This window comes from Ambystoma mexicanum, chromosome 12, assembly GCF_040938575.1.
Source record: "Ambystoma mexicanum isolate Mex_15411 chromosome 12, UKY_AmexF1_1, whole genome shotgun sequence".
NCBI lineage: Eukaryota > Metazoa > Chordata > Amphibia > Caudata > Ambystomatidae > Ambystoma > Ambystoma mexicanum.
Window position 1 is genome coordinate 1,155,727,553 of NC_090936.1, and position 23,464 is coordinate 1,155,751,016.

General features: G+C 45.9%; 1 protein-coding gene across 4 annotated transcripts in view; it reads left to right on the top strand.

Annotated features, from left to right (window-relative positions):
• MSRB3 (methionine sulfoxide reductase B3) overlaps positions 1-23,464 on the top strand; it is a 534,707-nt gene that overhangs the window by 131,833 nt on the left and 379,410 nt on the right. For 2 of the 4 annotated variants that reach the window (XM_069629752.1, XM_069629753.1), the window contains one exon: positions 5,336-5,462. The exons of 1 other annotated variant lie outside the window; for it this stretch is intronic. In XM_069629752.1, coding sequence (XP_069485853.1) covers positions 5,336-5,462 — 127 coding nt within the window. The remainder of the gene's footprint in view (positions 1-5,335; positions 5,463-23,464) is intronic. One more of the 4 variants, XM_069629754.1, reaches the window with a different exon arrangement.

Consider the following 23,464-nt stretch of genomic DNA (forward strand, 5'->3'; position numbering starts at 1 on the left):
TGACTTGATAACCTCTTTCTGTTTGAGCACATTTAAAGAGTTTGCATACAAACAGAATATGGCATGTGTGTTTTGGTATTTGTTTGGAAGGTATGATGTAAATCCTGGGTGCTGGGTGTTTAGGAAGTGCCGGAAATGAAACATGAACACCCGTAAAATAACAAAAAAGCAGAGCATTTTCTATAATGTTGCAGGCAAAGTATAAAAGGTGTACATCTTTAATAACTAAAAAGCAGTAAAGCAGTATTTCAATATTTTCTAAAGAGTGCAATCAGAGGTATATTTATCATTTGGACAGGGGGCAAATGACAATCCCCCCCCTGCTCTACTCACTCCCCCCTCAAATAAAAAAGCTGGGCTGATCAGGCCCTACCAGTGAGATCTTATCTTTTTAACGTGTCTGAGGCAGATTATTTACAACAGGAAGTGATTAGAGATAAGAAAAGGTAAAAAGGCAGTGAGCATTGCTGAGGCACTTTAAAAAAAATCATTTATGGTTTTAAGAAGCTATTTAAGTGTGATTGTTGGGTGCTTAGTAAGTAAGGGGATACAGAACAAGCTGTGTGAAACAATCACCTTGTCTTGCATTTCATTTCACTTTGTGTCTGTATGATATTTATTGTAAGTTCTAATTAATTGCTATGCTGGAGCTTGTAGGCTTACATTCAGGATGGGGAAAATAAAGCTAAAGGCATAGGGGATCATTTTCCATGTCAAGCGGAGTGGAAAAAGTGGTGCTAAAAGCATGTAGCTCCACTTTTTATGAGCTGCAGGATTTTGTATGATTTGACAGGTGAAGTTGGAAAGCAGATCGGACTTAAGATTGGCATTCCACCAGCTTGTATTTTTATGTTGGTGGAAAACCAATAGCTTCCTATGGAACCTGCCTGTCTTTTACACCTGGAAAAAGCGGGCAGAGTCCAAAGGAATCCATTGTGGATGGCTCCCGCAACCGTTAATTGTGGAAGTGATTTACACTTTTCCAGACACGTAGTCGTAAAGTAAAGAGCAGCGGCGATTTTCGTCTGTGTTTTACTCTTTACTTTTCCTGTACTTGGTGGAAACAATTAAAATTAATGAATGGCCCCTTTACAAAAAAGTGCAAACAGGAGAATTTCAATCTGTGCAATTTAGGATTCAAAACAAAATGCCCCCCTTAATTTTTTCATCAACTTGTTTCTACAAAGATGAATATATTGTCAGGTTGGTTTATCATGTGACGTGTGCATTTTTAAAAGTAATCTTTATACGATTTAGTATTATTTTAAGTATTCAAAGCCAAACTTCTACACATACTTGTATCAATTTGAGGTCGAAAGACGTGTGGTCAAGTATCTAAATTACAGAATGGCTCAAATTATGGCTTTACCACTTGACCAAAGTGTGTGATACTGGGCATATTTTTTAATTTCACTATGCCTTACCTGTTAAAAATCAGTGCCCCTAAAAGTGATTCAGTTCGCATTATAAGCTATTCCAAAAAAAGCCTCACTCATGGTTTAATAGATGGCCAGCACAGCGATTAGGACACAAACAAATCTAACTTTGAAAATATCCAGGCCACATTTATTGAACACAATTGTGTCATTCAATAGCAAATCAAAGTAAACACCTCAAACAAAGAGTCATCATGGACAATTGCGTATAACCAGTATGTACCAGACAATGATGTACACGGGGCACTCCCAACCAGGAGCGATACCAGGAGGCTGCAAACCCCTCAACCAGCATTGTCTGCCTCCTGATGCAGCCCTAGCACTCCCTTGCACTCTCAACTCAATTAAAATGTGCTGCAAAAATGCAACAGAAAATGTAATTTTGGACATGAACCATCGATGGCAGACATTCAGAATGGGAATAAATCAGGCGTTAAGTTGGAAAGGAGGGGGAGGAGGGTGTGGAATGGATGGGTGAAGGGAGGATTGTATACATGTGGATGTTATTGGATGATATGTTGTTGTGCTCAAAATATTGTTAAGATCAACAAGGCTACCTGTATTGATTGGACATGGTATGTTCTGTTCTTGAAATTTAAAGAAGTTTGAAAAAAATGTAATTTTGTAGGAAACAAAATCTAATTCCTTGCTTCAGTATTCTGGGTGGGGGGTCTATCTTTCACAACAAGATGGAGGGACCACAAGCAACTCCTCCAGGGCCTGCTGGGTTAGCCACAGTGCTCAGGAAGGTATTGTTGGTCGGACACCATCTAAAGTGGTACAAAGACTGGGGGCCTCACTGCTCAGCACTCTCGGAGGAGGAGGAGGAGGCGGAGGCGGCGGCGGCAGAGGCGGCATCACCCTCAATTCTCCCAAGCCAGTCCATGAAGGGCATGCTGGGTGCTGGGGTGAATAGGTGGCAGGGGAGGTAAATGGGAATGGTGGTTAGGGCAGCTGAAGGAAGGTGACTGGACGGTGAAAGGTGAAGGAGGATCAGATATAACAGAAAGGGGAGAGCACATGGGAAGGGAAGATAGGTAGATTGAAGTTGCAACACTATTTTCCTTGCGTCTCTTTTGCTATGTTCAGTTTTTTACAGAGGGGTGCAAATGTATTTTTGAAGATCTGGGAAGCCATTTTTTTTGCTGGATCACGGATCTGGGAAATCTGGATCAACGCAAGCACTTTATTTAGGGTACTCCTAGACACACACCCATTGGAATGTGGGCCCCCCTGATCACAAGCCTAGCCCACCCAGATGAAAATTCCTGGAGCCGGGCCTGAACGGCACCTTCTTTTTTTGCCTCATTCCAGCGGAGGCCATCCACGCAAGGGGTTTCCACAGTGATCTTCTCCTGTTTTTCCATCTTTCGGAGTCTAGCCTTCCTTTGCGCCTCTCAATGCAGTCAATACCTGGTGGTATTGACTGTGCACTCCAAGCATTTTGACTTCAGAAGTAGACGGGAAACGGCAGAAAGTATTTCTCTGCATTCAAGGAATTGCAGTGCAATTTCTCAGCAAGAGCTCTCTGCAAAAGAGAATGCAATTTAACACAGCGAGGTCAAAGCTACACGATGGGAACAAGGCTTCTACTTTTGAACAGAGAAACGGCTATGTTGCAAGTTCATGCTGACCCCAGTTTACAATTAAAATGCTCGCCATATACAGACAACCTTGTATTAAATATTACCGAATAAAGCCACATTCTATTTACTAACACGTTTTGTGTATTTACTTTATCCACTATTAAAGTAACTTTTTTCTACTGCAGCACCACAACACAAACTCCTGTCTTGCTATTGCCACTGTGTGCTTTGCCTTGGGCCTTAACTTGTGGTCGGGTCATTATCCTGTGATAATGGCCCTCCTTCTGCCTTTAAGCACTGTTGTTCTACTTTCATCTTCCTGCTGTGGTTTTTCATGTGGATTCTTTTCCATTTCTGCTTTTGTTTTGTTCTCCTTTCACCCGGCTCTTCCAGGGGCCGCCTTCATGTTTGCCACCAACAAGCTTTTATTCAAATGTGCCCACAATGTTGGACTCTTTAAAAGGATGCATGATACACTTTTCTTCTCTCTGTTTCAAAATAAATAAATATTTGGCCTTTGATTGCGTTGCAAAACACAATGGACAAGTCACCACAAAGAGAAATGACACATTAGATAAAAATGTCAACTGGTGTTTACTCAAGTGACATTTCCCTGCACAGCTGTCTGCCATGAATTGGTTTCCACAAAATCAGGAGACGGTAGGTCTAGTTTTCACAACAGTTCCGCCAGGCATGTATCAAGGTTAGAAAAATAGATCAATTTTATTCAAACATAGTTTCTTTAAAACATTTTCACAATATAAAGTGCATAAAACAATAGTCTGGTGACAAAGTATCCTTATCGATATGGGTCTAGATAGCCGTTTAAATCAATCGATTGAAGGACAAGACCAGAATTATACTTCGTGAGGCATATTACAGACTCTACATCGCGAGCGTATACCGCCAAAGTTAACTTGGTTCCATGTGTTAATATCCCCGCAAAACTATCGCCATACAAAAATATCGCCATATTTTTGCGGTGATATTAAGGCATAAAACCAGCGGGGGCACCCCTACAATCCCCGCATTTTTTTTAAAGGAGCGGCGGACACCCCCGCTCCCAAAAACCCCAAAGATTATCCCCCTCAAAAATATCGCCTATGGCCGTTCAAGACGACCATATATACAGCGATATTTTGGTGGGGAAAATATGTAGTGATAGCTCTAACTTTAAGCCTGTACCAGGCCGGACTAAAGCACGAATCGACCACGAATCCCGAATACGGCCAATATTTAATATTCAACCCTACATAGTCGACTGCTGATACACACTCGAGCAAAGGCACAACTAAACACACAAAAACCTGACACTCTGTAGACACTGAAAGGCCCCATTTGGCCCTCTAATGGACAGCTGATGTAATGAAACTAGTATTACACGCCACATTCCACTGTAAACACGCCTCGAGCGTTTAACCTTCGAATCTCAAGTGACCTGACACCCTTCAGATTTCAACCTCCAGGTCGGATTAATTGTTAATCAACCAAAACGGCTTTTCCCATTAATACGGAAAACCCCTGAAGGACCATATCCACTGACTGTACCAGTTCCTCCATATACAAGCCGAAATAGTTATCATTAGGGAAAGAAAAAGTCTAACCTTGAAGATAGTCATAGTGACACATTTTTTTAATTCCTTCTGAAGAATGTTCCACAGTAATCGAGAGAAAAGAAACATGTTGAGCCCATGTGTCTAATACGTGCTATTAGATCTAGATTAGAAACAAACTGAAATTGTTAAAATCGGAATGAACACTTGTACTCCGGGGTTGTCCTTCAATCGATTGATATAAATGGCTATCCAGACCCATATCGATAAGGATACTTTGTCACTATTCTAATGTTTTATAATTACTTTTAAGATGTATGCACTTTATATTGTGAAAATGTTTTGAAGAAACTATTTTTGAATAAAATTGATATATTTTTCTAACCTTGATACAAGCCTGGCGGAACTGTTGTTAAATCTCTACCTACTTTTTCCTGATTTTGTAGATCTACACCCCAAAAAATGGTAGGGATATCACTATTCCTATAGTGAGATTTGGGACCCCCCCTCATTTTGAGTATGCATTGGTTTCTAGCATACTCCATAGCAAAGCATTTGCAAAGCTGCACACATGAATGGGATGGGTTGCATGGAAAGGGGGCGGGGGAGCGCAGGAGCGCATGATGATGGTAAGTGTAAGTTGACCGTGCATTTGTTTCTTGGCTTAATCATCATCTTTTTTGATGCACACACCTGTCAAGTTTGTTGAAGTTGTAACCATTGATCTGTTTTTTTTTGTTTCTGTTTCCTCCCTGCTCAGCGCTTGCCCTTGTTCTTTGCCCCTCGTTTTGTCGGTGAGGAAATCACACTGATGTCTGCATTCAACTTGCTTCATTTGGTGACAAAGAGCCAGCCAGTGGCCCTGCGAGCCTGTGGGCTTCCCTCAGGTTGAATGGGTGCTGCTTGTTTTCATGATGCATTCCGAGGGCCCTTGCAATGGGTGTGTCTGCTGCCGAAAATGATCCCCAATTAAAGCCATCTAAATTCACTAGAATTATCCATACTAGAATTATTCTGAATCTAGGCAAGTTTAAACAGCGTTTCAGGCCAAGGTCCTTGTCAGTACATTCCCTTTGCATAAGCAACATATTACAATCGCAACCACAAAAACCATCTTTCTAATCCATACCTTCATATAAACACAAGAGATTCCAGTATGCATGTTGAACATTGTGTGAAAAGAGTCTTGTGGTCACCTTTGACATCACATAAGGGCAAACTTATGAGCAGGCATGTGGTTCCAACCAGTAGATAATGTATCGCTGTCCTCTACAAGACACCGCACATGGTTCATGTTATAATTAGTCAGGAATTAAAGTGCTGGCTCTTCGTAACGATGTGAACATCTCACTTCCACTTGTGTCAAACTAATCCAGGTTGTGACATGTTTTGGCGCAAATAGCTTTTTTCCCTATTTTTTTTTTAAATTCCTAAATCATTCTATTATGTAGGGTTTAAGAGCAAAGATTTTTTTAGCAAAGGAGAGCATAATTAGCTTATTTCCACCATGGCTCTTTGGCTATTTACATGGTGGAGAAGGTCATTTGGTATTGAAAGAGATAGCAAACAAAAGTGAAGACGTGGTCAGACCAGGTGATTGGGAATTCTATTCAGGTGTCTAAGATTGACCTCTAACTTCTATTTATAGCTGGGAAAGACTTGGGTCTGATCCCCAAATATGCTTATAAATTGGGCGACCAGATTTTTCAAATTAGAAACCGGGATGAGCTGCCGACGTAGAAGAAGGACTGCCCTTTCAGCGAGTATAAATACAAAAGAAGGACTAAAATGACACAGAACTCCACTGAAACTGTAGACCTACTTCTATGTCGGCAGCCTTTACCACGCAAAGTACATGTTTATTAAAAACTCTTTGGAGTGGAGAGCCGTGTAGGAAGGGTGTGAAACACAATCAAACACAATCATGAAGATCCATGTGCGGCCCGATTGCAGTATTTATTCAAGGATTACTGGCAACAGCCGGGACATTAGCCTACCATCCCTTAAATCCCAGGAAAGGGGTTTAAAAATTAAAAAGTCTTAGGACGGCGGAACCAAGGGTAAAATACGGTATTAACAAACTTGATTGTGGCCCATTTGACCTTTTCCGAATTGACCGAATGTTTTTGTTCAAATTCTTTGAGAATTGTGGTCAATTTTAATTAAATATAGATGTGGGGTAAGGGAATAGGTTAAGATGGGGGGGGGGAAACGGGAGGGGGCAGGGGGCCTCCCCAAGCATTTTTGAACAAAAAATAAAAATGCGGTCAAATAGGAAAAGGTCAATTATTTTTCGAACATATAGACCTAAACTGTAAAATAGCAGGATGGTCCCGGAAGAACTGGTACTTTTGGTCACCCTACTTATAAGCAGTGCTAAAAGGGCACAGCCAGTTTGTGTTGGTGGTTATCGATAGCGAGCAGCCTTTAATGACTACGAGTTTTCGTCATGTGAACAAGAAGTGCAGAGAGGATGGAATCTGGTGAGGACTGGGATTCCCTGGCAGGACTGTTGCTCCCCACAGAGTCCTCCGACTCGAAAATGAAAGTGTTCAAGTGGATAATAACGTAAATGCTGCCCCCTGGTGATGAGTAAACGCAGTGGCTCCGATGCATATTATAATTGAGATGTGAATAACACGAATAAAATGAGAGATTGTAGACTTTGGTGTGCATAGAAATGATGTACAAGATAAAACCCCATGCAAGAATGCCTTTATAATCCATCCAAGCAAAACATTCCATTCTCTCAACTAGATTCGACAAGCAACGCTACAATTTCCCTGCACAGTGGCCACCATTCGGTTCTAGCTTGTGAAAGTTACATTGAATTATTTGCTCAGTGATGCAATATTGGCAGCACAGTGGAACACATGAGGGCAAAAGTAAATGTCCACCATTCGATAGACTATATGGTAGATACTCAAAATATAGAATTCCAAAAGTCAAACACATCCAGAAAGCACAAAATCTGCAATTTTAAAATGCACAATAAAGAAAATAATTATAAAAATAAACATGCAGAGAGTTGATGAGGAAGTAAGAGTGGCGATGCAGCCAGCAAAAGTCGTTCTTGGGTAAGTTAGGCGAGGGTACGGGACTTACTGGGCGTCATAGGGGTGTTTAAGGGCGGAGAATTACGCACCCCACGCTGACTTTCGGAAGAAGTTGGTTTAAAAATACAGTAAGGTTAGATGTAAGAGGCTATTTCATAAAACAATGGCATGGGTTTATTTTCGATTTTTAACCACTCAGTTTTAATTCCAAGTATTTGTGTACTTATTGTTGTGGTCAAGGAGGTACCCCAGGCCGCCCCACACAGCACGCACGCACACAGCAGAGAAACTCACTGACACGTCTGCTCGTTGTGGGGTCCCGGCGGCCACTGCTGTCTCGGTCCTCGTTTATTTGTTTAGCGCATGCGTGAGCCGGAACGAGGCTCGCGCATGCATGCAAACACCTTTTACTACGTAACATCCCTCCTTTTCTTTAAACAAGAAAACATTGAACAATATAACATTACAACAACTCTACATGAGTTAACTAGCGTTGTTCCGTCCCGCTTTAACCTTTGAGGTCCATGACATAGTCTCAAAACCGAGCAGGGGGCTGTCGCCCCTCTCTGATCGGATACCTTCTGCTACTCCCTGGGTTCGGCAGTGGTATTTCTCCTGATGGCAGGCCCCCATCCCCGTCTGGTGTTCCCATTGGCGGGGGTCTCTCTGGACTGTTCGGGAGCCTCTGATGGGCCAGCCAGCGGGCTCGCCTCGAGTTTCTTGAAATATGACATGTTTCTTGTCACCGTCCCACGTCCGTTGGCGGCCGTCACCATAGACCCTCTCACATGTGTTACCCTGAGGGACTGTGGTTCATAGGTGAGGGACATCTTCCCTTCGGGATGCCTATTCCTGACTATAACACTGTGTCTCCCACTACGATGTCCTTTTCCTGGAGGTTCCTCCGCTCGCTCTCTCTTCCATTCCTGGCATTTCGCTCCTGCCGGACGCGTTCGTCGTCGATCACCCCAGGTGTTCTTCCTTCCACCTCTGGAATCAGCCCTCTCGGGCAGCGTTTGAATAAGGCCTCTGCTGGTGCGACACCTGTGGACTGGTGTGGGGTTGTCCTGTATTCTCTCAAAAACTCAAATAGGTTCTGCCGTAACTCCCCTGCCCCATTTAAGGAGATGTGGAAGATCTTGTTTAGGGTTTGCATAAACCTCTCTGCTTCTCCATTGGCCCTTGGCCAGAGCGGGGTTACTTTCCGGTGTCTGATCCCTCTTTCTTCCAGGTATTTTGTAAATTCATTTCCTTGAAATGTCCGAACACAGTTCTAGTGGGAACCCATGTGTGGCAAAGATGTTTTCCAGGGCCGAAATGGTGTGGTTGCAGGCTGTCGATTCCACCAGTTCCACTTCTGGGTATCTGGACCATTGGCCGACTACAGCTAGGAAGTACAGGCCTCTTCCCGTTGATCCAAAGTCTGCACGAACAGTGCCCCATGGCTGCTCACTCCTCTCCATGGATCAAATCGGGGGCGCTCTCTCCGCAGGGCTCGCCACTTGACATGGGACACATCCTCGTACAAACTCGTCCACTCTGCTCTCCAGATCAGTGAACCACACTTTGGGACTCAGACATGCCTTTGTTTTTGCTGCACCTTGATGCCCTATGTGTGCCAGTTCCAGCACCCTGACTACGAGGGATCTCGGTATGACTATTTGCCGGCCCCTAAAATGAGTCGATCCTCCGACACCGAGAGCTCGTTTCGGGCTTTCCATAAGGCTTGCATGTCTCTCTGAGCCCCTGTGTCCCGTCTGGAATTGTTGACAAGCACTTCTTTCCACTATCCACTTCCAATGGCAGGCCGTATGACTCGGAACACCTCATCGCTGTGTGACGCCGTTACAATGTCTTGATGCGCCAACGCTATCGGCATGGCAGCCTCTACGATGCTGCGTATCATTTCCTGGCTCTCCACTACCTCCACCTGGTCCAGATCGCGATTTATGCCGGGGTGTCGGGATAGGTAATCTGCGGGGGCGGTTTCGATGAGGCCCCTCCCATGATTGGGATTAGTGGTTTATGGTCAGTGATAACCACCACCGGTTTGCTAGTATGTATAGTCGGCACCCCCACAATATCGCCAGTGCCTCCCTCTCAATCTGAGAGTACATCCTTTCTGTTTCAGAGAGGGCTTTGCTGGCGTAGGCAATGGGGCGCTTGTGCCCTTGTGCGTCGGCTTGTAATAGTACGGCGCCCAAGCCAACTGGACTAGCGTCCACCACAATTTCGGACTCCTTTTCAGGGTTGAAGTACACCATCGTTTCCTGGTTTGACAGCGCTGCCTTAATGTCTGTAAATGCTTTTTGCTCCCTCAGAGTCCACGTCCATGCCACATTATTCTTTGTTAGCACCCTTAGAGGTTCAGATAACGATGCCAGATCTCGACTGAATCTGCCGCAATAATTTACCATGCCCAAGAAACTTCTAACTTCCGCCGGCGATTCCGGAGCATCCGCATCGCGAATGTCACGCACCTTTTTGGGATCTGGTGAAATGCCCCCGGCGTGGAAGATGAAGCCAAAAATTCGATACAGTCCTTGAAAAATTAACACTTTGTTTTGTGGAGTGTGAGACCAAGGGTGTTTAACCTATCCAGTGCCTGTTCCAGCCGCTTCATGTGATTAGCCTCAGGGGACGTGGAGACAAGGATGTTGTCACTCATGTTGATAACTCCTTTCAGTCCGGCTAAGGCTCCCCTGATGACATTTTGAAACCCCTCCGCCGCTGACGATACTCCAAAGCTCAATCTCTTGAACTGGTACAACCCTTCGTGTGTAGTGAAGGTTGCAATATAGCGTGACTCTGGGTGCAGTTCTAGTTGGTGGTAACCTGAGCGTAGGTCCAATTTGGAGAATACCTTTGCCCCTTGCAGCTCACCTATGATGCCGTCTAACGTTGGCGTGAGGTGTCGTTCTCTTTTTATGGCGGCGTTGGGTAGGCGCATGCCAACGCAAATGCGTACTGCTCCGGGCTGCTTAGGTTTTGGTGCTTCCACGATCGGGGATGCCCACAGGGTAGGGCGCTCAACCCTTTCTATGATGTCCATGTCTATCAGCATCTGGAGTTCCTTCTCAACTTGGGCTCTTAGATGAAATGGTATTATTCTGTGTTTCAATCAGTGGGCCTCACTGTCTCATCGATGTGTAGTCTTATTGATGCGGCCTTCAGTTTACCCACCCCTCGGAAGAGGTTCTCGTACCTATCTAGGAGGCGTTCAACATCGGACTGGTATACCGACATAGTGAAATTTACAATGTCCAGTGCCTCAGAGGCAGCGCAGCTCAAGAGGGAGTGGGGGCTTACATCGGTCACAAAGAATCTGGCCTTAATCATATTTTGTCCATAGGTGACCGGCGTCACAAAGGCCCCTTGTATGGACAAGGGCGTGCTACCCCCAAAGGTGTAGATCTTCGCTTTGGATGTTTCGAGCTCGGGTGGGCCAGGGAGGGCCTGATAATGTTCTGTTGTTAGAACACATACAGACGCTCCTGTATCGATCAAGACTGGCGTTGGGGTGCCACCAATGCCTACTATGCACATAGGCTGTCTCCTTTTCCTAGCACCAGTGGCTATGTTGGAGATAAAGAATATCTCCTCATCATCTTCCTCCTCTGCTATGTCAAGCTCTTGTGTGCCTTGTTCTACAGCTGCTACACTCTGGGACCTCCTGGGATTTCCCCCGCTCACTCTTGCTGGTCCTCTGGAAGTGGCCACCGGAGCCGCTGCCCTGCACACCCTGGCATAATGGCCTGGCGTGCAGCATCTGCCGCACATCCTCGCTTTCGCCAGGCTCTCTCCCACATGTGGTAGATCATAACCACAGTATTTGCATGATTGTGGAGTACTGTGGACGGGAGGGCTGTAAGTCTGATTTTGGCCCCACCGTGACTTGGGAGGAGTTGTCCTTCCCACTGCGAAAGCTTCCTCGCTCTTTCCCGGGCAGACAGCCGCATCCATCCTTGCTCCCCTGCTTTCTGCAAGCTCATAGGCATGACCAGTGTCTAAAATCTGTTCTAATGTCAGGCCTGGCTACCTCACTTTCCCGGAGCTGCACCTTTGATTTGGTTGCGCACATGCCCTCCTCATTCTCCCATTGGCAGGTGATGGCCAATTGTCTTAGTCTTGCGCAGAATTGCTCCAGGGAGTCATCACTCAGCTGCTTTTCTGCACACATAATGAATCTATCATAGTCCATATTCACCATGGGCAGGAAATGATTCTGCAGAGCTAGTTTGACAGCTGCATAGGTGGTTGCTTGCAAGTTTAATGACTCGAATATGCGGTGTACTTCTGTCCCTGCTGAATTTAACAGAGTTGCTACTTTTGCATTGTCCTCAGTCTCACCAGTAGCTCTGAAAAACATTTCAAGTTTCTTGACCCAAAGTAATCATTTAGGCCCGAGTTTGGACGGGGGCCCTGAAGTGTCAAATTCTGGCATGGGCGCTAGCGTGCCCTGCTATCGGCGTGGTATCTGTGCTGGGGCGATGGCTGCTCCATCCTGGTCACCCATCCCTGCAGGCCGCACTTGCACCCGACGCTATGGTGTGAGGCTGCAAGCCTTTCACTTCTTATAATGGTAGGGCACCGCACTCACTTGGTTTGATGACTGATTTGGCACTTCGACACCCTCCAGGACACCCTTTTCACAAATCAGTGTTACCACAGCTCCCTAGACTATCCACTGACCTTAGCGACACTTCTCCAGAGGTGATGGGTCTTATGCAGCAATGTTTCCTGCTCATCACGTTGTCAAAACAGCCTCTGAGCTGCCTTTCCTCCTAGTAGAAGTTTCCCAGCCACGTGGACCAGTCTGTGTAGGAAGGCGTGTGGGAAAATACCTTCACATTATCATGCTCACGACCACTGTGTGGCTGGCAGCCGTGATAGTTCCAAAAATTCTTCAAATGATGCACACGGACAGCGCACAAGCACCCTCTCGGGCCGCAACTGTCACATGTGTTATCCTAAAATGGCCTCCAACTTGCCGCGTAGGATCTGAAGCTGCGTTGTATGAGGAGACACCTCATCCGACGTGTGCCACGCGTTGAGGGTCTCGCACACATACACAGCACTTCCTCGTCGCCAATGTTGTGGTCAAGGAGGTACCCCAGGCCGCCCCACACAGCGCACACGCACACAGTGGAGAAACTCACTGACACGTCTGCTCGTTGTGGGGTCCCGGCAGCAACTGCCGTCTCGGTCCTCGTTTATTTGTTTAGCGCATGCCTGAGCCAGAACGAGGCTCGCGCATGCGTGCAAACACCTTTTACTATGTAACACTTATCATGTAATAAAAATATAATGATTTATGTTTCAACTTCTTTTTTTAAATTCAAAATGTACACTTTTTGTTTGCTTTGCTCATGAAACCCTAAAGTAAAAACTGTGAATTGTACATCAACTGGCCAGTAGATGGCGGTCTATCCTCTTAGTTGGCGCCGCAGAAATTTTAAAAAACGCACTTACAAAAATGTATATATACCATGACATGTTGAATAAACTAGTTGCGTGGATGTGGCTCGATTCAGAACAGCACTTGTACTCCCTCCCCAATGAACGCACACGAACTGATAGATTGTGCGCATTCTTGCTTCCAGAAACTTCTCTTTCCTGCAAAGATTTCAAGAGAAGCACTTCACACATAAAGCAGGGTTTACACACGATACAAGTGTCAACTACATGAAATCTAGGTTGTCTATACCGTTGCACACTGTTATCCGTGCAAATGGTCCGAGGGGATCTGACACTTTTGAGCAATGCTGAGGCCTACTGGGGTACATTTTCAGTGGCAGACCGCCCACGTTTTGCTGAACTTTCACGTTTTGCTTTGCTGTGTTTTCTGTTGCCACCTGGGCCCTCTTCCTTTAGTTTGCTTCGCGTGACACCGAATGCTGGTTTGGCTGATTACACCACACGTTTTTGAGCATGAAATCCAAGCACTCTATGGTTTGTATCCAGTATTGTCAAGTTCCAACATTGCATTTCCTCAAAACAGGTTGTGTGCCTTTGCCGTACCGCAGGGATCTCCGTTGATGTTTTGGACTGCAGCTCCCATGAGCCCTTGCCATTGACTATGCTGGCAAGGATTGGTGAGAGTTGTAGTCCAAAACAGCTGAAGAGCCAAAGTTTGCAGAGCGCTGCTGTGCAGGATTCAGACAATCCCATAGCTTTGCAGTATAAGAATACAAAATATACAGTGCAGACATGTGCATAGTTGCCAACATGTTCCATTACAATCTGTAGGTGCTTATCCAGTCCTGGTTTTTCTTTGCATTCTGGGAGTTGTAGACAGGGTTTTTATAATAAAGCATAACTGCAGGTCCCAGAATGCAAAGGAAACAACCAGGACTGGATAGGCACCTACAGATTGGAATGAAACATATTGGCAACTATGTATTGGGCATGAAACAAAGCTGAAAACTGCTGAAATGAGCACATGTGTGAGCTGCTAGTGCCCTCTGGTAACCCCCAGAGTTCATTCTGCAAATGTATATGATTTTTTCTCTTAGTGACCTTTTGGTTATTTAGAACTCTTGGTGCAAAAACAGTAAACATTGCAACGGGAAGCACTGCTTTCCAGTCTGAAACCTGGGGCTTTCCAGTTCTTTTTGAACTACGGCTCCACTAATCCCTCCGCATTGGCTATGCTGGCTAGGGCTGATGGGAGTTGTAGTCCAAAACATCTGGTGAGCCAAAGGTTGCATACCACGGCGTTAAATGTATTTGCATGAGAATTTCATTTGTTTGAAACGCTGACACTTTATAAAACACCTGTGAAGTCTTTCGGATAAATATGACCGATTCAACCCCAGACACAGCGGCACAAGGTACACATGTTATGCACACGGTGCAGCTCTCTTTTCACCCCTTAACTCCAGGCAGGAATGGGGTTGGTGGGAGGGGAGGCTGAGCTGGACTCCTCCAGGTAGAGCCGAAACCGGCCAAAGGTTATAGGATTAAAGAGTGAACAGTCAAAGCAAAAAAAATAGACATTCCTGGTTATGAGCATGGGGTAAATATAAACTCTTATCAGGGGTCTGCAACCTGTGGCTCTCTACATGTTTTGGACTACGACTCCCATGGTCCCTCACAATTGACTAAGCTGGCTAGGGCTGATGGGAGTTGTAGTCCAAAACATCTGGCGAGCCAAAGGTTTCAGACACAGACCTTAAATGAACAAACTCCATAGCTTTGTGTCTTGGAGGGGGTCGGAGGACTTTGAGACACCACTCCAACAAAAATGACCCAAAACAGTGCCTCGAATACCCCAGAGTTTGTCACAGAGGTTTGAAGGGCACCCTGACTTATGATATTTATATACAGCGAGAACCTAGCTCAGAAACAACATTAAGGTAACGGTGAAAGGCAGCGTGTTGAGGGACAGACTGTAATGCACTACTCTGTGTGTACACAAACAATTAACAGGCAAGCACTCTATTTTAGTTGCAGATAGTCACCCTATGGCTGGTGAGTAGCCTCAGGGTGTAGGGATGTCAAAGTGTGACTGAAATAGCCAGGTTCTCAGCCCTTTTTGGAACAGGTGGAGGAAGGTAGTGCTCCGGACTGATACTGGGATGGAATTCCATAGGACTAAGCATAGCAGGAGAATGGCTGTTTCCCAGCTTTCTCCTTGTGGCCCTTCTAGTCCGGCAATGGTGCTACTGCATGTATGTCGCGATCCTCTGGAGGCGTTTAACTTAGACGCGCAGTAAGGTGGCGTGCCCGGCAAGGCTTGTAGGTGATACAGGCATTCTTGAACAGGATCCTAGCTGGGAAGGGTGTTGGAGATGTGGTTGTGCTTGTTTGACCCGACGATGTAGTGTGCCATTGTGTGGTGTGCCACCATATGGCTGGGACCCCTGCTAGGAGTGTGTTGACCCCGTCAACCAGGGAATGAGTATGCTAAACAAACTGCCAGAATGGAGGGAGAAGAGGATAGAACTCAGAGTTCGAAAGAGCAGCAACTATAAACACTGAGAAAAAATTTGCTTCATGTGGGAAACCTGCACTCGCCCCTATTATAACCTGTTCGCTTGAAAAGTGTTGCACGCCCAAGTGGCTCAGGGAGGACTTTGAGGACTCTGGTGGTGCCTAACATGCAGTGGTAGAAGTGTACCTAAAAAAGAAGTGGAGCTGTGGTCTCAGTAGGAGAGAGGGTAGGTAGAAGCATAGTGCAAATGTGACATGGTGTTGCGGCCGGGCCATTGCAGTAGACTAAGTGACTAGTAACTAAGGTTCCTATTACAAATTCACACTTGCACAGGGACATGAATGGAAAAAATCCTCTATGTAGAATGGTGAGTATTGGCATAAAAAGTAGAGGAATGATAAACAGAGAAAAATAAAAGTAGTGGAACACCGCTCCTGACCGTTCTCGCTCACTTCGATCACTGCTAATATGTGTGTCATAAAGACGAGCGTAACTGGAAGAATGAACTTGAAGCCAGGCCTCCTGACGCTGGCACCATGCTGCACGACAGTCATCTCTTTGGAATGTGGAAGCAATCAACGTGCAAAGACTTTTCTTTCTAGATGTTTACCTTAAAGGGCAACCTCCCTGCACAGTGGCAGTTGGGGGAAGTTAGTATTTTTTTGTATTTATTGTTTATTTATAAAGCGCCCATACGCAGACAAGTCTTTCAAGGCGCTCAAGGAGGGTGGGAACACGGGGAAAAAACAATAGTCACTCCGAGCCCTTGAATTTCTGAAGCGATAACGGTCTGCACAGGCAGATTAAGTGAATATGGTACATTTAACAGTTAAGATACAACAAATAGGCCTGGTGGCGATTCTGCTGTTTTTTCAAGTGCACATTAAGGAGTGAGACAAGGAAGGACAGAACGGTCTACAGGCAGAGCTGTAGTGCAAGTGCAGGCAGGACTAGGGAGGGGCAGGGACCAAGTGCACCCAGTCGGTCGAGACTGGAAAAGTGCAGAGAGAGATGCTCTCAGGATGTATGCAAGTGCAGTGAGGTGGGGGGGGTGTAGGGCCCTGAGGCAAGTGCAGAAGGACTGGCAGGGGTGCCTGGGACCTGTGAGACTCTGGGGTACACCAGACGGCCAGTCAGTGAGCTGTATGGAAAGGAGGGAGAGAGGGAAGAGCAGAAGCTAGGTTAGCAGGGGGAGAGAGAAGGAAGAGGAGAAGAGGAAGGTCTTGAGGAGTTTCCGGAACTTAAGAATATCAGGCTCAAGACAGAGGGTGGCAGGGAGGCTGTTCCAGCGTGAGGTGCCTGCTGAGGAAAGGGCTCTCCCTCCAAATCACTGCTTGGAGAACCTGCTCACTCGCAGAAGGTTGGAGGTAGAAGAGCGGAGGGCTCGAGTGGGGCAATATTTAGGAACGCAACGTTGAAGGTAAGTAGGTCCCAGGCCCCAGAAAGTCTTGTGGACAATGCAGAGGGTCTTGTATTTGATCCGTGCAGCCACAGGGAGCCAGTGGAGGGATTTCAGTGCCAGAGATATGCGGTCTTTGGGCTTGATGCGAAGGATGTGTCTTGTGGTTCTGTTCTGCATGAGTTGCAGAGGGCGCACGGCAGAGAAGGGAGGTTGAGGAAGAAGCTGTTGCAGTAGTCCAGCCTAGAGAGAACAAGGGCTCTGGAGACAGTGAGCTGCTGGGGGAAAGTGAGAAAAGGTAGAGTGCCTCTGAGAAAGTGTAGTTGATAGATAGACTTTTTGAGATGTCAGAAATGTGTGAGGAGAAGGAGAGAGTGGAGTCGAAGTTGATCCCAAGGTTTTTGGCCTCACAGGTGAAAGAGAAACAACAAAAAACTAAGAAAAAAGGTTTTTGTTGTTTCTATTCTCAGATGGTCATGAATTTATAATACAAAGAAACTTGAGGGAAGTGATGTCATGAATCGCCACTGTTACGTGGCAATGTGGTAGTACTGTAGTTCAGGCACACCTGGGTCAGTATTGTGATGATGACATTCTGCGTCTTGGGGTTTCCTTGTGTGCGTGCTCACGGTATCATCTCTGCTGTGCCGCGGGGCTGGATTGTGTGGAGCCTTCCTTCCATTTAGCGGCAGGTGCAGTGGGTAACACTGAGAAGGCTACAGGATTCAGGTGAAACCTGGAAACATCCGGAGATGTAGATAATCCCAGTGCGGAAGAGTCTCTCGTGGCGGGAGATTTGACAGAGGGAGCCAGGTGGCAGCACGAGTGTGGGAATGGTCTCTAGTGTTGGGTGGCACAGCTAGCGGTAGGAACTTTGAAGATCTGTCCCAAGAGGGTTTTGGGATGGTCTGCCAGAAATGGTGGCGCTTGTGTGTGGACATTCCCTCTGGTTTGGCCCATCTGATGCCATCCTGGAGCTGGAAAAACTGATGACCCAACATGGTCGGGTGATCCGTGGGAACCAGTGGGGTACTTTCTGGGTGAAACGCATGGCCGGTTGAACCCATGCGGGCAAATATGGGGGATCCAGCGTAATGAAATGTGGAGGCCAAGGGGAAATAACCAGAGGAGGTAGAGGGCCCTGTTTCCTACCATACATGTATAGGCTTAGACTGGGCAGAAGATAAAGAGACTAGGGCAGGGACCTAGGCTACCTAGGACTGTCGTAACCTTCCTAGCGTTATCGGTCATCTTCCTCGCTGAGAGTGTTTTAACAAAAAATAGGAATTTATATTTATGAATCGGCATGTGGTCCCTTGGCTGTATGGCTTGTACTTCAGGTTGTGTTGCCGTTTATTTTCACTGGCATTCTTCTCCTGCTGCAGTTTTGCAGTTTGACGTGGGTTACATGCTCTGTACCAGCTGGAGTAACACCAAAACAGTGGTCGATTGAGAGGCGTCTATCTCTGCACAGGCAAAGAGAGGACCGTGTTGCATTTTTTCTGTCGTGATATGCATGGACCAATGGCATCATGTGTCGCATTCCAATGAGCGTTGCCTGCAACAGATAAGGTTCCTACGATGGATCATAACATCCTCTGGAAACTGTTTCTACAACCTCAGATTACAGGGAAAGGCATGGGAGTGGATTCAATCATTTCTAAGTAACCGCAAACAAGTAGTGGGCCTTTTTCTCATCTATGAGAGACGTCCTCTTATAATTCACACAAGTTTAAATACATGACTGACCTTATATGTTCAGCAAGAAGCGAGGTAATTGATGGTGTTTCCTGAGACTCTGAAAAACTCCACTTCCTAATGAAATAGAAATGGAAATATGTGAAGCTCCAGGGAAATCCTCTGGGGGGGAAAAACCCTGCAGGCAGAAACTGTTGTGAGGCGGGAAGAGAGAGAGTCCACCTTGTGATGTCTTCTCTCCTGATGTGGTGGACCTGGTTCCTAAGATAGTCTGTCCTAGGATATGGATTCCTGATTGGAGGCTGAGAGACACAATGAGGGAGGTAGAGGACTAATCTCAGACCACCGGCACAAGATTGCTAAGCGGGAAATGGAAAATACCTGAGTGATTCAGGTGGGAGAACTACCGAAAACTTTAGGGAATGGGTTGGGTTGTAGCGAGAGTCGTTGGTAGAGATGCGCAAGGCCTCTGAGAAGGGAAAAGAAGAGAAAGAAAGTCTAAGGGAAGTTGAGAAGAAACTCATTTCAAATAGAGTGGATAGAGAGTAGCCTAGTTAGTGTACTTAGGGAGCATCTGGTAAATAGTAGCGACGCACCGACACTCTGGTTGGCTGCGTCTAAATCCGTATCCAGGAGAGAGGCGCAATGACGTCCGAGGACATTGACAAATGGAGTGTGAAACTACTGCACAGTGCCCAGGTGGCCGCCATCTTGGGAGAGGAAAGTACAGAATGAATCCGCAACTTCCAACGATGCCAAAGAGAGCGGTGTTGCACACGGGTCGTGACACGTCCACTGCGGGGTCCCTCAGGTATCCTCTGTTAGCCCTCTTCTTTTCAACCTATATATAACTCCTTTGGCAGAGCTAGTGCATAGCTTTAATATGATTTGTAACATGTATTCCGAAGATACCCAGCTAATTTTATTTTTGGGTAATTGAAAAGCAAACCGAGTGACCAATTGAAGAGCTGCCTCGAGGAAGTGAAGAGATGGATGACGAAGAACTTCCTTCCACTAAAAAGATCAAAAACAGAAATACTTGTTTGTAATCCAAATAAGATTAAGGTATCCGCTCAAGAATCTTTGGGAAAGTGGGATTTCTGGCCATCTATGCTGGGATCCTGTCCCAAAAACCTTCTTATTCAGTACGTAATCTTGGAGTCTGGTTAGACCCTGAATTGTCCTTGGACGGACACATTTGCAAAGTGCTGCTTCTTTCAATTAAAAACTCTGACAAGCTTCTTGAGCTATTTCTCGCTTTCTCAGAAAGTGCAGTTTATGAATGCTTTTATTCCAGTCGTCTTGATAACTGCAATGCTGCCTATCTGGGGCTCCCAAATAAATCTCGATCTAAATTACAACATATCCAAAATGCGGGTGTATGTTGGATTTTCTACTTTAGGAAATATGATCATCGTTCCTCTTCCCTTTGCTCCTTGCATTGGCTTCCTGTGGCTAAAAGAGTGGAATTTAAAGCTTTGTGCCTAACACATAAAGCATATTACCAAATGGGTTCACCCATAACAAGGACCAATTTCACTCAGTATGTTTCTGAACGACATCTTCTCTCCACCTCCAGTAAACTCTTGACCATTCCTCAATTCTAGAGACATAGATGGGACGGCTGCACCTTTGCTGTCCTGGCTTCGACTCTCTGGAACTATTTACCCTTAACAATTAGGGACAGGTCTGACCACTATATTTGTAGGAGACACTTGAAGACCTGTCTGTTCCCTAGAGTTTGACTCTTTACTGCCAGCCCGCAACTGAGATCTGATTCCTACGCCTTGATGCCTCGTCTGAGGTGATTTGTAGTGCTTTACAAGATTTCTACTTACTTACTTACTAATGTGTACAGCAAAGTCCAGTTGATCCTTTTCACCTGTGCATTCATGTGAGGATGATTGGATGAAAGAAGTTTCCTTCAGTATTGAGGGATTCATAATTTCTTGCATTATCCCCGATTCAAAATCTGAGTCTTGCTCTAGATGCAATCATGCAGACCAGCGTTAATGAACAGAAAACATTGCTCACATGTGTTGTCCACAGTAGTAGCTGTAGGGTCATTTGTTGTGTGAGCTTGGGCATGTCTGGTATAATTATTGGTGGCCAATATAATATTCTCTATTCCCTTACATTCCATAACCACAGTCCTGGAATTAATGTACACTATATCCGTATGCCCTTCACTCTGCAGTTGTCAAAAATTGGAAGAGGATCTATTGTCAGTCTTATGCATGGTGCCCTTTACACAGAATCTACATTGATGGTCCAGACCAGCAGGGAAGCTAGGCCAACAGAAATGTCTGTGGATGTGATCAGTGCTGGTAGATGCCCACACTGATCATTTAACACTGCAGGATGGTACTGATGGGGCTGCAGTAGACAAGGGACCAACCAGTGCCTGATCTGACTTTCCTGGTACAGCACTGCAACCTTCACCACAAATGTTTTCTTTGCTCCTAATGAGAAATTCTGCATCCTTTCAGAACTGAGGGTTGTGATGCACGTCCGCTTCGGACTGGAGGAAGCAGGATGTACTGTTGAGTCTTTGAGGTGTGCAGCCCACTTCGGTTAAGTTGTGTAGCACTGGTGGCTTCAAGCGCAAAACATTAGAGTAGGCTTCTGGAGCTCCATCAGCCGTCACTCCTGGGTTTCTACGCCTCGCACAGGATCAGGAGTGGGTATAGGAGTGTTGACACAGCACAATCACACGCCTACCGGGTATATGTCCGCCCAATCGACTTGAAGGCCTCCTTTGCTTAAAAATGGTCAACGAGAAAGCGCATCAGTGCCCACATTCCTCATTCGGGCCAATATATCAGTTTGAAGATATAAACATACACAGCAACATGCCACAGGAGGATAGCTCAGGGGCAACGTGCTCACCTTGGAAGCAAGATGACACAGAGCACCACAGGTTCGATCCCTGGGTCAGTGCTTAGAAACCTCTGGGTATTAAGCGCGTTATAAATAACCAATCAAATCACGTGTGCTCTGTAGCATCCAGTTTGGCTTCTTTAATTATGTATGTTAAAGGATTATTTTTAAAGTTAATGGTGTATTGAGCTCCATAAAGGTAGCACAAGAACGTCTGGCACAGATGCCTTCACTGCTGCAAACTGGAGTTTGTGTACTGGGTAGTTCTCTGCTAGATTCAGGCCAGAGCTGGAACATAAGCAGCGGCTTTAGTCTTCCTTGGAGTTATTGGTAAAGTGCTGCTACAAGACCCTCCAGGATGGAATCCACTTGAAGTGCATATTGAAAGGTCGATCGGCATACACCAACATCTTAACTTCCTGGAGTGGTATTATGAGTGTCCAGAAAGCGCGGGTGCACTGAAAAGTCCATCTGATGTATGACCGGGGGTGACCCCTTGAAGTTCTCCATCTTCTTTTACACAGTAGCGTATCTCTGTGTCAAGTCTGCAAGAGGTTTTGGAATATGTGAGACATTTGGCACAAACCATAGCAACCACATAAACCTAGAAAACTCCTCACCTCTTTCCTCCTGATCCTTGGGCCCTACCAGGTTCTCAGAACATCCTCTTGGATAGGGTCTGAAATCTTCTGCTCGCCAGATGTTTTGGACTACAACTTCCATCAGTCCTGCCCAGCATAGTCACAGGATAATGGGAGTCATAATCGGAAACGTCCAAAAAGACTCTATCCATTCGTACAGAAGGCTGAAAAAGGCCTGTACAATTCATACGAATAGGAAAATACCAAACAGGAGGAGTGGGGGTTGCGGGGGCGTCCCCCGCATCCCATGTTTGGCATTTTCGGATTCAGGGGTTGCAGGTATGTCCACCGCATAGGGGACACCCCCTGTGTAAAAAAATAAAAATAAAAAATAAAATAAAAAGGAAAGGACCCTGCAGCGCCGGTTCCCAAGCACGTAAGTGAAGGGAATCAGTGTTGCAGGGAGTCGGTGGCACACAAAGAGGTGTGCCTCCAAAGGCAAAAGGTAAGTAAAGGGGGGAGGGTGGTGGCGGGACGGTGGGTATTTGTGGGGTATGTTTGGAGATGCATTTGCTTTGGGTTGTTTGACCATAACGGTCGAATTAGCTACAGTCTTTTCGGCCGCTAAATCCCGTTATGGGCAAACAACCCAAATCTGTCATACTCTAACACCTTTGGAACTTGGAGTGAACAAGGGTATGATATGATCCTTTATTTATATAGCGCCTATACACAATGTGTTTCAAAGCGCTTCAAGGCAAGGGAGGGAACAAGGGAAAATACAATAACATTCTTACAGGCCATGAACAGTAAGGATGTGAAATTAACTATCGTACTCGGCCTGACGACATTTCCGATAGTGCAAGAGCTAAGACATAGGTAAGGAAGGGAGGGAGGGGTGGGAAGGAAATGGAAACAGACAGGTGGCTACTGTACTAGGCCTGACGACAGACATTTCTGGTAGAGCCGGAGAAAAACAAAAGGTGAGGGAGAGGGGTGCAGAAAGGTAGGGGAGGAACAAAACAAGCGACTATTATACTAGGCCTGATGACATTTCAGATAGTGCTGGAAGGGGGGTTGGAGAGATAATAACCAGTAAGGGGAGTGGGGAGGAGACAGACAAGGTTGCTATTATACTAGGTCCAGGGACAATTCTGATAGATTAAGTGCATAGAGGAAAGTAAGGGGAGCAGGGGAGGATATAGAGAAAGGGAGAGGAGGAGAGAACAGAGCGTAAGCAGTCAAAAAGAGTGGAGAAGCAAGAAGGGAGAGCAAATACAATTGCAGAAGTCAGTAGTAACACATAATGTTGCAAGCCAGGATACAAGATGAAGACAGG